Source organism: Eretmochelys imbricata, chromosome 8 (assembly GCF_965152235.1).
Source record: "Eretmochelys imbricata isolate rEreImb1 chromosome 8, rEreImb1.hap1, whole genome shotgun sequence".
NCBI lineage: Eukaryota > Metazoa > Chordata > Testudines > Cheloniidae > Eretmochelys > Eretmochelys imbricata.
This window is the reverse complement of record NC_135579.1, coordinates 6,499,298-6,511,820: the sequence shown is the minus strand read 5'-3', so window position 1 is coordinate 6,511,820 and position 12,523 is coordinate 6,499,298. Positions and strand designations below refer to the sequence as shown.

At 55.3% G+C, this 12,523-nt stretch overlaps 1 protein-coding gene across 1 annotated transcript; it reads left to right on the top strand.

Moving 5' to 3' along the window:
* Positions 1 to 748: 748 nt before the first annotated feature.
* LOC144269169 (platelet-derived growth factor receptor-like protein) lies at positions 749 to 8,784 on the top strand. Its single transcript, XM_077824668.1, has 7 exons — positions 749 to 767; positions 2,725 to 2,952; positions 4,329 to 4,656; positions 5,791 to 5,942; positions 6,155 to 6,448; positions 7,228 to 7,367; positions 8,563 to 8,784. Exons 1-7 carry the CDS (start codon positions 749 to 751, stop codon positions 8,782 to 8,784), a joined length of 1,383 nt encoding a protein of 460 aa, XP_077680794.1.
* The last annotated feature ends 3,739 nt before the right edge of the window (positions 8,785 to 12,523 follow it).

Below are 12,523 nucleotides of genomic sequence, written 5' to 3'. Positions count from 1 at the left end.
CATTGAGGCCAAAATGCACACAGAAGGGATTGGACACTTGTATAGACAACCGGGATGTCTGGAGTTCTAATACTTAATGCTAGCATCAAGTTTGGACAAGACATCAAACCTTATTCTTCAGGGCTAATGCCATGCTCTAACTGCTAGGGATTAGGAGGGTTCTTTTACCTTCCTTTGACAACTCTGGTGCTGGCCTCCATCAGGGACAGGCTACTAGGCTAGATGGTCCTGGATCTGATCCAGGCTGGCGATTCCAATGTGAGGCTCTAAGTAGGGATGATCCAGGATCAAGTGTCCTTGCACCAAGCAGGTGCTGTTACACACTGACTCTGTGTGTGTGTGTAAATGGGCTGAGTCCTTACCCTACGCTACCAAAACCCCACAAACTTTGTGTGAGGGCCCGAACTCTCCCCTCCTTCTGGCATCTCACCTTTATTGGCTGTCGAAACACCAATCACACAGCTTAAAGCACAGCCGCACTATTGCCTCCAAGCTACGCTGTGACTGGTCTACACTGGGAACTCACATCGGCATGGCTACGTCTCTCAGAGTGTGAAAAAAGCCACAGAATTCTTCCGGCGACCTGGATTAACTACAGCCGTGGGCAAACCCCACCCATAGGCGTGAGGAGTGTCTACACTGAAGCGCTCTGGCAGCCCAGTTTCAAGTGTGGACAAGCCGTCAGACCCTCATTCCCTCTGCCTGGAGAGCCACGCCCAGGGTGCTGATCATCAGGGTGGGGCTGACGATGAGCCAGATCTGTCACAGTGAGTCAGCGGCAATCAGCATCTCCCTGTAGGCTCCCAACACCTGAGCGTGGGTTGGGGCCACAGACACTCCAGTCACACAATCGGCCATCTCATCAGAGAGGGAGCACGGCTATCCGCAGCTTGTCCCGGAAGGCTGGTGCTGCACTTTGCAGCCTCTGGACCAGTGCTAGGAGCAGCTGCGTGGCTTCCCGACCTTCACCAGATTACACATAGGACTGCTCCCTGGAGTGCAGGGGTGGGGGCAAAAAACCCAATGGGAAAATCTTGGGGAAGCTGCATTTCTGGGCTGTCATGGGCCCAGGCTCTGCAGCTGCTTCACACGCAGAGCTCCCATGAACATCAAGAGCAGGCTTCGGTGTGTGGGGTGGCTACAGAACCCGGCCTGTCTGCCATTGTGCTAATAATGCAGTGACAAACCTTTGCCCTAGGGGGCAATGCTAGGCAGGGCTTACGATTCCAAGTGGGAGGAGACCTCTGGGTGCCATGTGGCCCTCATAGAATCATAGAATATCAGGATTGGAAGGGACCTCAGGAGGTCATCTAGTCCAACCCCCTGCTCAAAGCAGGACCAATCCCCAATTTATGCCACAAATCCCTAAATGGCTCCCTCAAGGATTGAACTCACAACCCTGGGTTTAGCAGGCCAATGCTCAAACCACTGAGCTATCCCCCCCCTCGTGCGTCGTCCCACAGGGAATTAAACTGCTGCTCTCCATGAAAGCTCAGAAACGGGGCTTCTCCAGCAAATATAGGTAAAAAGTCAACACTGAATATTTCCTCTGCCCCCAAGCGGCTCTAACCCTAACCCTAAATCTCCCCTAAACCACAGGGACACTCCACACCAGGTCCTGTCCCCCTTTAAGGCCCCGCAGCCCCCATGTCTAGTTAATATGTGCACCCATCCTCCAGGTTGCGGGGATGGCCTTCGGTCCACAAGTTTGCCCAGCATCCTGCAGAACTGTCCTACCATGGAGAGGCCACATGAATCAGGGCTTAATTTGTAATGAAAGAGCGGCCGGGGCAATGTTCCCTCTAATTTTTGACAGGCCGTGTGTGCAAAAAATGTCTTCTGTGCAAATTTTTGACAGGCCGTGTGCGCAAAACATTTCTTCTGTGCAAATTGTTGTGCGTGCGGTGTTTCGCCGTGTGCGCGGGGTTTAGGATCTGCGTGCACGCGCACACGCGCACAGCTGAGAGGGGACAGTGGCCGGGGCTCAAGCAATTGTTTTACATCCATAATGGATGCAGCAAACCCAGAGGTGCTGGGGCTCTGAACTGCCAGACCTCTCCTGCCACTGTCTCACTGAGTTTCCTTGGGCTAGTCAATTCATCCCCTAGTACCTTGGCTTCCCCTGCTGTACAGTAGGGATGGTGCTTTGAGATCGGAGGATGAACAGGGCTGTGTTGGAGCTAAGTATTCTATTAATCCAGGCTGCTGGCCTGCATTGTGTTGCACTCTGTGACATGATCTTGTACTGCAACATTTACCCTTTAATACTGTGTATCAAAGGTAATAGCTGGAAGGGGAAGCAAACGGCAGGATTCAAGCAAGAAGCTCCCCTTCACCCACACTGTGTTATCACCATCATCGGGGTAGTTGGTACCCAGTGTCTTCCCTCGGGATTTGCACCCCATTGTACTAGGAGTTTGTTCAAACACTGGGGTAGAGCTGGCCCCTTCCCCAAAGCGGTTTGCATCCAACCACTCCACCTGCCCCATGCTCTCCATAGCATAACCGGACCGGGCACAGCCTGGAAATGAAGGAGGTGGGAACTGTTTTCTTTTTAAGCCTGGAGTGTGACTGCTGGAGCCAGGCTTTGAATAGCTCCATTCACCTCCTCTGAAGGAACCTTGAATGCCTTCATGGCACGTGGGGGTGAAAGGAATTTTGTTTAACAAGGCAAAGAGTCAAGCCTTTGATTTTCTTTGAAACCTCTCCCCTTCATCTCCTGAGCCCCCCGGACTCTCCGTCCCCTCACGCGCCCCCTCCTCCCTCTCGGAGAGGACGTGAGAGTGTGGAATTGCTGCCGAGCTGGGAACGTTGCAGCTGCTGTAGCCCTCAGCCGCTCGCGCTGCAGCCCCACCTCAGCAGCGCAGCTCCCCGGTTTGTGCCCGGCTTGCCCCAGCATGAACTCCAAGGCCCTGGCTGCCCTGGGCTGCAGCCTTCTCCTCCTCATCTTGGGTAAGTCTTGCTTTTCTGACTCTTTCCCTTCCTCCTACGCATTTCCCAAGCCCATACGATTCCCTCCCTAGCAGGGTGCTCCTTGCATTCCTCAGTGGCCTACACAAGGATGCTTTGTTGGAGGGCAGCATGCTGGAAAGGCATGGCATGAAGACAGTCACTTATTTCCTGCAATACCAGCGGGAACTCAGGGACTGTGGCTGTACTGGGACTTGCTTCTGCCACTTTGGCAAGGCCGTGGTACTGGAGCAACTTTGCCAATGGGCCGCAGCCCCAATTATTTTGGCTTGAGTGTCATCAAGGGAAAGATCCCAGGTTTTGCTGGCTTTATGTCAGCATAAAAAGGAAGCTGGATGAGCTTCCCTTCAGACATGCATCAAGTACAGGAGCCATCTCTTCCCTGGCCAGAGAAGGATACATAGGAGGGCTGTGAGCCAGGCTGATGGCTTGGCAGATTTGGGAGACCCACATTTAAGTTAGGACGCCTGATCTCTTGCTCTCTGCCAGGTGCATCCCAGATGTCCCGTGCTTGGGTGCATGTGGGGATGACAGGTAGGAGGCAAAACTACTTGCTACACAAATGCCTCCCAACATCAATGAACAGAGAGCAGGCAAAACAGTGAGTGAACAGAGAGACCTCTTGTCTGCTCAGCTACCATATTTTCACAGCATCCTCCTCTGCCAATACCCAGAAGCAGCTTAGAGTAGGAAGACAAGTAACCCTACTAGGTAAAGCCTTGTCTTATACGGCACAGGGACCCTGCCAGTCATGTCCTTTGCATGGTGAGTAGGTAAGAATTTCCTTGGTAAATAATGTAACCCTGCAAGAATTGCAGATTTCTGCCCTTTCTGGGGGGATATGACATTTGGGACCAGGTTTCCAGAACTGGTCTCTGATTTTGAACCCGCTATTGATTGTGGCCATTGTATCAGGCACACTCCCATTTTGAATACGCAAACAGCCTTTTGTGGATGTGGATTCAGGGATCCAAGAACCTAGGGCCAGATGCTCGGCTGGTGTAGCTTCATCAGTGTCAGTGAAACGACACTGATTCACGTCAGCTGAGGCGCTGGGCCCCAGCCCAGTCGATGTGTTGTGGTCAACGCGTGCCTCCCCCCATTTTGTGGGCTCAGTTAGCTGCACACACAGAAATGGGGCATCTCATAAGCCGACCCTTAGTGTGTCCATGGACCCTGTGCTGTGGGTTAGGAGGGAGAATAAGCATCCTCGCAGTGCCTGGGTCCTGACCCGGTCCTGTTGCTGAACAGCCTTTGTCATTAAAGATCAATGCAAAAACCTGCAAAGCCATGCTGCGCCCTCTGCCCCTGCGGGCCTGCTGCTGCTCTGCTGTCAAACTCGTCTTCTCTGCCCTCAGCTGAATGTCGGGAGAAGGAAAAGCCCCCCAAAGCCACCGAGAAGAAGATCACAAAAGAGCCTAAGCCAAACAAGCTCAAACCTCCCAAAGCAACAGGTCAAAAGCTCCAGCAGGCAGCAGCCAAGCCCCGGAAGGCCACGGCCCCTCCCAGCCAGGTGCACCAGCCTGCGTCCATCCTGACTCGGGTGGTGGCCAGGGGGCGGTTCCAGAAAGTGCCTGACTCCCTGACACTGAGGGCAGGCGACACCCTGGAGCTGCGCTGCAGAGGGCAGGCCGTCAGGTGGAGGTTCCCTGCCTACCTGGAGGACGAGGATGAGGGGCGGCTCAGGTGCGTGTCCGTGATGTGCGACAGGCTCTGGGAGGCTATCCAGGCCCGGGGTGTTTGTCAAGGGCCTGTCATGGATGAGGGGTGAGCAGGGCCTGTGTGGGGTCCATTCCCCCGAGATGCGAAAGGCATCAAATGGCTTCACTAAATTACATGCAGGAGGCCTGGATTTGGAGATCCGGGCAGACCCTTGTTCTGGAAGCCAAGCACGGGAGAGGGCATGCAGCAGACATATTACCTGGGCATGGACAATCGGAGCTCGTTTAACAGGCACAAACACACAGACACCCTCTGTGAGATCCGCCAGGGAGCAAAGCTGGCAGGTGCTCTCCCGCTGTGCTCAGCCAGGCTCAGGGATGTAGAGCCCAAGCCGCACATTCAGCTTGAGCCTGGCTCCTACTTCCATTGCCCGTCCCACCGTTCACGCCCCAGGGCCCTGGGCTGGGGGACATTGCGAGCTACACAGCAGTTGGGAGCATGTTAAGGGAGGGGCTGTGCCATGCACTATCCATCTCTCAGCATCTGGAGCGCACTGGCCAAGTCTCCTGTTATTAACCATCTCCGGACTTCACCCCTCTGGGTGGGCAGGTAGGCCAGAGCGGGGGAGCGTGACACTCAGTGCCCATTGGGAATCGTTACCGTGACCCTGTCATCACTGTCTGTGCTTGGACACAGGCAACGGGGTCACAGGAAGCCCTTCCCCGGGCCCAGGCCATCACCGTGAGCGTGAAGATAAGTGGGTGTTTTCCTTCCTCACGCAGTGCACAGTCAACCTGTGGAACTCATTGCCAGGAGATGTTGTGAAGGCCAAAGCTATAACAGGGTTCAAAACAGAATTAGATATGTTCATAGAGGATCAGTCCATCAAGAGCTATTAGCCAAGATGGCCAGGGATGCAACCCCATGCTCTGGATGGCCCTAGCCTCTGACTGCCAGAAGCTGGGAGTGGACGACAGGGGATGGATCACTTGATAACTGCCTTGTTCTGTTCATTCCCCCATTATCAGAGACAGGATACTGGGTGACACAGACCATTGGTCTGACCCAGCCTGGCCGTTCTTATGTTCTAAAGTTTGATGCAGAGGCCCAGGGTGACTCTCCTGGAGTCTGAGCGGGGCCCTCTCCCCTCTGTTTCAGAATCAAGCACTTTGAGAGGCACAGCCAGCTGCTGGTGGTGAACTCCATGGCGGCAGACACGGGCGAGTACAGCTGCTGGTCCTTCCAGTGCCGGGACAGCGAGTGCCAGGACGGAGAGGACAGGACGGGCAAGGCTTTCATCTTCTTCACAGGTCAGGCTTCTGGGCTTAGACTGGTTTGGGGCAGGCAGGGGACTTGAGCCAGAGAGCATCAGCATCTGCTCTCATTATCCAGTGGACAGGGAAGCCCTGGGTGAGGCCTATGCGGGCTAAGGCATGCTACACAGGAGGCCGGCGCAGGGGGAGAGCCGGGAAGTGTCTCCCTGCCTCCAGTATGTCACCCCACTGCCCTCCTCTCTCCCCAGACCCCCAGGAGCTGTTTGTGCCAACAGAGGATTACTACGAAGTGGTCCAGCTGCGCACGAACCACCCCACACTCCTACCATGCCAGGTGACCAGCCCTCTGGCCAAGGTGACGCTGCACCGTGAATTCCCCCCCGAGGAGGTGGCCGTGGATGGGATCGACATCTCATATGACATGAAGAGGGGGTTCGTGATCCACCGCCCGCGGCCCTCGTATGCAGGGTCGCTCTTCTGCATGGCCAGCCTGGATGGCATGCGGCAGATATCCACCAAGTACATGCTGATCTACATCAACTGTGAGTGACCGCTGCCTGGCAGGGATGGGAGATCCAGCTGCCAGAGCTGGTTCAGCAGACCCTAACCTATGTGTTCCTTTGGTTTCGAGACCTCCACCTGCCAGCTTGCTGACATTCGCTGCCTCTACCCGAGCCAGTTCCATTGCTGTCAGCTCAGGAACTGTGCTAGCTAGCCAGAAATGCTCCGTGACACTAGCAGTGGGGGCAGGAACGGGGACACAGAATTCCACCCGTCTTCCTTAGACCGAGCGGGAGGAATTAGCCCACGAGGCTGTGTATCGTTACCCTCTCCTCACCGTCACTGGCTTTTCTGGGCACAGCTGCCCTCATACAGATCTGCTCATGCAGAGCAGTCCCTCTGCCGGCTGTGCTATCAGGGCATGTTAACTGAGCGCCCCTTGTCACCTGCACCAGTCTGTAATTATCGAGGACCATACACACGCTGGCGTACCATTTGTCAGCCGGCCACATGTACACACGCCATCCAGCACAAGGAGATGGTAGGTTGCTACATAGACCGAGGTCTCTAAGCAGAAGCAGTGACCCTGTTAGGTGGAGATACCTGTTAGCAGGCCTGTCCCTCCCTTAACCCAGCCCTAAAGCCCAGAAGGGTTGGCAGGGAGGTGATGGGGCTGATGGACTCTCAGCGCTACAGCTCCCTGAACTGCCATTGGTTGACTAGCCCGTCTCCTAGGATCAGGAAGGGAAAGTGGCTAATCCATGGTACTTTGCCGCCCTTCCTTATCCTGCTTCTCACCACTTCACTCTTTCCCTCGCAGACCCTTCCTCTGCTCCCAAACCCATGGTCAGCACCTCAGCCAGCATGGTGAGGACTGGAGAAAACTTCAACGTGACATGCACGGTTTTTGGAGAACCAGAAGTCGCAGTCGATTTCACCTGGGAGTATCCGGGGCAGCAGGTAGGGAAGCGAGGTGGCTGGGTGGGAAGGGTGTTGTTAGCCTGACCATACTGTAATACCGAAAGGCTCCAACCAAGATCAGGGTCCCATTGCACCAGGCATTGTACCTACAAAGAGTAAGAGGCAGTCCTGGGCCCGCAAGACTTACAGTCTAGACAGAGAAAGTGTGTGTGTGTGTGTGTGTGGGGGGGAAATAAAGGCCAGAGAGGGAGAATGAATTGTCCCAGGTCACACAGGAGGTCAGAGCCAGAAACAGAACTGAGGTCTCCTCACTCGCAGACCATGGTGCCTCCCCAGCTGGAAGGGCACAGGGATAAGCATGGGGCTTGTGCTGCGCACAACTTTCCTTCTTCTCTGCAGCTGACCAGAGGCATTTTCCCCACAGAAAACAGGACAAAGGGCTGATGTGACCTTTGCCCTAGCACGGTTCACTCAGCACACCAGGGCCACCGAAACAGAGCTGAACAGGACATGGGCTGGGGCCTGCAGAATGATGGACGGTGCCAGTGAAACCAATGACTGTGGGCAGGGGGTTGGGGGAAGGGGGAGGAATGGGGGGATGGGAGTTGGGCTTCATCGGACATGCACACGACGCCCTATTCTTAGTCTCACAGAGGGCGCTGTATGCTCCCCAGAGGCAGCTTTGGAGCACGTACCAGCCTGGCCGCTGTCCTCACCATGACCATCCTTCCCTCACACCACTGGCCCATGCCAGCTCCCAGGGAGGGTGTGGCACAGAGGGGTGTGACGTGCTTAATTCTGGCTGCTCAGTTGGCATAACACATGTCCATGCAGGCTCAGCTGGTGGCCGGCCTGTTGTTGAGCTGGAAGCGGGTGGAGTCCAGAGCTCGCACGACAGCCCAGGGCTGGTGCTGCAGGGTAACACGAAGTGTGTGTGCAGGGGGTAGTTGGCGGGGCCGCCATGCAGACCAGGTGTGAAGCTGAGGTCCCTTCTGCCCATCTCTGGTGACACTTCGGGGGGAGATACAAAGACCTCCGTAGTGCTCCGTGCATGGAACAGGGGGTTGGCTAATATGCCCCCTCTTGCTGCAGCAGTGACCGGGGCTAGGCGTGAGGGGCTGTTGAGCATCGGATGAGCCCTCCAGCCCTGCATTTACCAGCCCCTAGCTCTGGAGGTTCTGCAGGATGCCTAGGAAGGGAGCTCTCCAACTCCCATTCCTCGCTTGCTTTTCAGATTGGCAGGCCCCCCTACATCCGCGAACGCACCGACCTGGCGCGCCGAGGCGGGCAGGTGCAGCAGGAGTCCGAGAGCATCCTCTATGTGGATGAGGCACGCGCCATAGACGAGGGGCTTTACACCTGCAGCGCCACGAACCTACAGGGCACCACCACTGTCTCCACCCGTGTCCGGGTACTCCCAGCCACCCTGTCCCCAAAGGGGGCCCAGTCTGGATAGCCAGGCCATGCTTCAGACAAGGAGATCACCTATGGCAATGCATAGAAGTAATAAAAGGACCGGAGATCTCTTGGTGACACAGGGACCAAACTTGCTTCCATTCTCCCTCCTCCCCTTCATGTGATTTATTTACTCATTAAACTGACCAGCTTCTTCAAAGAGGAAAGACTGTGTTTTGTCCTCAGGGTGTACTGGTGGGAGGAGAGAGGCTGCTCCAGGTGAGTCTGGGTCAACCCTGAACAAGCAGAGCCTTTCAAGAAGATCCGAGATGGGAAGCCAGTCCCTCTGAGCCACAGAGCCTTGCTGCCAACGTGCCCCAGAGCCCTAGAGAGTCACATTGCCTGCTGGCAGGTTCCCTCACTGCTTCTGCTCTTGAGTTCTTAACACAACACTATGGGGAGCTGGGCCCAGGGTAGCAGAACCACGTCAGCTGGGTCACAGCTGCTGGGAAAGAAAGTAGATCTGGGCAAAGCTCTCCGAGGCGAAGAGAGAGATGGGTGGTCTAAGCTGTTACGGTCCAATCCAGAGGGGGGTCTGAACTTCTGCCAGGTTCAGGGCCACCTGGGTCTGGGATTCTTCCCAGGGCTCATTGGACATAGTGGGATCAACAGCAATGTTCAAAACTGTGGGCCCAACCTATCCCAAAGTTCAGGGCTGGTTGGATCCAGGATTTTGGGTCAGGCCCAGCTCTAGTTCAGGCCAGCAGATGATCATATCATTTTAGTCACCCGCGTACTGTGCGTGATCACTTTTGTGCGTGGGTGTGCAGCGTATGGGAGCCTGCGCGGGCATATGCAGAGCAGTCCCTTGGGTATAGCAAGTCGGGGCGACCGCTCCGGGCCCTGCGCTTTGGGGGGCCCCACACTTCAGAATGCATGTGTCTTGCGGGGGGTGCTAGGCCAGCCTGGGAGTGGGGTGGGGCTAGGGGTGCCTTGTATTTCTTTGACTTGCTTGACATCGCGGGGCTCGGGCTCAGGCTCCAGGAGCAGCAACTGCAACCCCCCCACCCCCATGGCTCCTGGTGTTGCCCTCCGCCGCACTGGCCGCCAGCATCCTAGCACCGCCAGAACACGCCAGCGCCAGGCTCACCCTATCCATTGCCCTTCCATCCTTTCCCGGGACCCCCCAGCACAGGGGGGGCCCCTTGCCCCTAGCACAGTTGCCACCCTGTGACTCTCCATCATCCCTCACCCCCCACCACTAGGGTCCCCTCCCCACACCAGATTTCACCTGTATAAAAAATGTTACGGGGGCCCCATACAGGCTGATTTGTCCTGGGCCCCACAATCTTCTAGGGACGGCCCTGTGCATATGTGTAGGCTCATGAGGGCATGCAGAGTATGTGTGCGTGTGTGTGTCTGCCTATTCAGCTGTACATGTGTTTGTGCAAGCATTTATGCGTGCTCGCCTACACGTCTGTATAGGCACACGCCTCCATGTGCACCTACACCCCTGTGCACGCATGTATACGTGCAGTGCATGCGGGTACTCACACAGGAGCAGGCTTTCCCATGTGCCGTCCTGAACAGGGACCATCGTATGTATTTCCTAGCAGCCATAAACTTTAATTCTAACATGGCACCAGTCACGCTGCCCTCCCTCGTGGAACCATTTCACGGGGACAGCCCAAGGGGGGACAGCCATGATATAGAAATACACCCTATCTTATTGCCTACATCTGTTTTTAACACCCAGTAGGGGCCCTGCCTGCAATTCTTACACTAAGGATTGTACCTCCGGGAGGTGACAAATACCCCCTTATATATCAGGCCAGAGAAATGTATCATAGAAGATTAGGGTTGGAAGAGACCTCAGAGGTCATCCAGTCCAACCCCCTGCTCAAAGCAGGACCAACCCCAACTAAATCATCCCAGCCAGGGCTTTGTCAAGCCGGGCCTTAAAAGCCTCTAAGGATGGAGATTCCACCACCTCCCTAGGTAACCCATTCCAGTGCTTCACCACCCTCCTAGTGAAATAATGTTTCCTAATATCCAACCTAGACCTCCCCCACTGCAACTTGAGACCACTGCTCCTCATTCTGTCATCTGCCACCCCTGAGAATGACTGATGGCTGGAGGCCTCGTCTCCCCCTACCTCCCCTGACTCCTTCCTGACCGAGCAGGCTGAAAAGATATTAGCAAAATACCAATGTGGGAGAGAACAAGTGAGCTGTGCAGTGCATCCCGCAGCCTAATTGGTCCCAGGCATTGGGGAGAGCTGGAGGCATGACAGAACGGCTGGCCAGACTCCAGAGATCCTCTTGGTCAGAGACCAGCAGAGGCAGCCTCTGTGAAGGTTTGCTCTTCCAGCCAGCTCTCCTGTGGATGGGATCACTCATGTTGCCCTGATGCATGTGAGTGCTGCTGTCCTGAGGGTCAGTGCTGGATGCCCAGCAGAGTCTTTCCATGGCTGTGACAGCTGCAACAGCAGGACTCAAGCTGCCTTTCCGCCCCTGCCCATACTTTCCTGTCTCCTGGCCCACAAGGAGCTGAGACTTCTCTCTGTGGAAGCTGTTTCCTTTTAAAATGAGTTTAGTGCAAGTGACAATTGCCTGATTGACAGCTCTGGGGAGCCACATTCTCAGGGTCTCTGCGGAACGGGGGTAAGTTCTTGTGGTTAGCACAATGGCATAGGACTCAGGAGATCAGGATTTGGTTCCCAACTCTGCCACTGATGCCCTTGGCAAAGTCATGGAGGGCCAGGTTTTCCAAAGAGCTCAGCTCCCTATTCTATCTCGGGGGTTCGTTCTGCCCATCCCCATGTGCTCTCAGTTCCTTCCATGTACAATCAGTGGCAACAGAAAGGCTCGCATGAACTTCTTGGTATCTCTGTCAACTGCTTGCAGGAAGGATTTTTTAAAAACAAGGGTTAATTTCTCTCTATAGTGGGGTTTATTTAGGCTGCTTCATTTCAGGGTTTACTTTGATTGGGGAATAAGGGGTGTCTTTTAGGTGGGTCGATAAGGGGCAGAGTTTCTAAAGTGCTCAGCAGCCAGAAGCTCCCATTGCAACACCGGTGGCCAGGTTTTCAAGCTTTCAGCACCCCATAGACTCCCAACCTGCTGCGTTCTTCCGAACATCCTTAGCCTCAGTGCTGCAGTTCCCCATCTGTATAATGGGGATAAAACTGTAGTCCCCCTCCCACCTGGGATAATTTCACCAGTGCTCGAGGGGCTAACATACTGTCATGATGGGGGCCAGATCTGTAGCTAGAAAACAATGGGTGCGAACTCTCGCCGCCCGCCCCCCCCCCACACACACTGAGCTGCCTGTGTGTCTCTGTCCTAACAGGGAAGGGCAGGAGATGGGTAAGACGGTAGCTCAGTCAGTCTTTGGCTTCTCTGCCAAGACCGCTGACAAGGAAAGCAAATCGTGGGGGTGCTTCCTATGGAGATCTGTGCGCTAGCCACAGACCTGACACTCAACAGCTCCTTTCTGCGGGGAGGTGGCCCTCGGGGCCATCCAAGCCCACCCAGCATGCTGGCGGAGGGTGGGAATTTCTGCAGTACTAAGCGCATTAGGAACACGAGTCCACACTGACCTCTGCTCCAGGGAGAATCCCACCCAGGATCCCTTCCCCTCCCATCTGAATGTGAGCGCTAGAAAAACTTCAGCCAGCTCCAATGGGATCTCTGGGGCAGCTAAAGAGAAAAACAGAGGCCAGCCCTGAAACACCCTCTGCTTCCAAAGGGCCCATGCTTGCATCGCATACGTTGTAGCGTAGGGCAAGGCACGGGTGA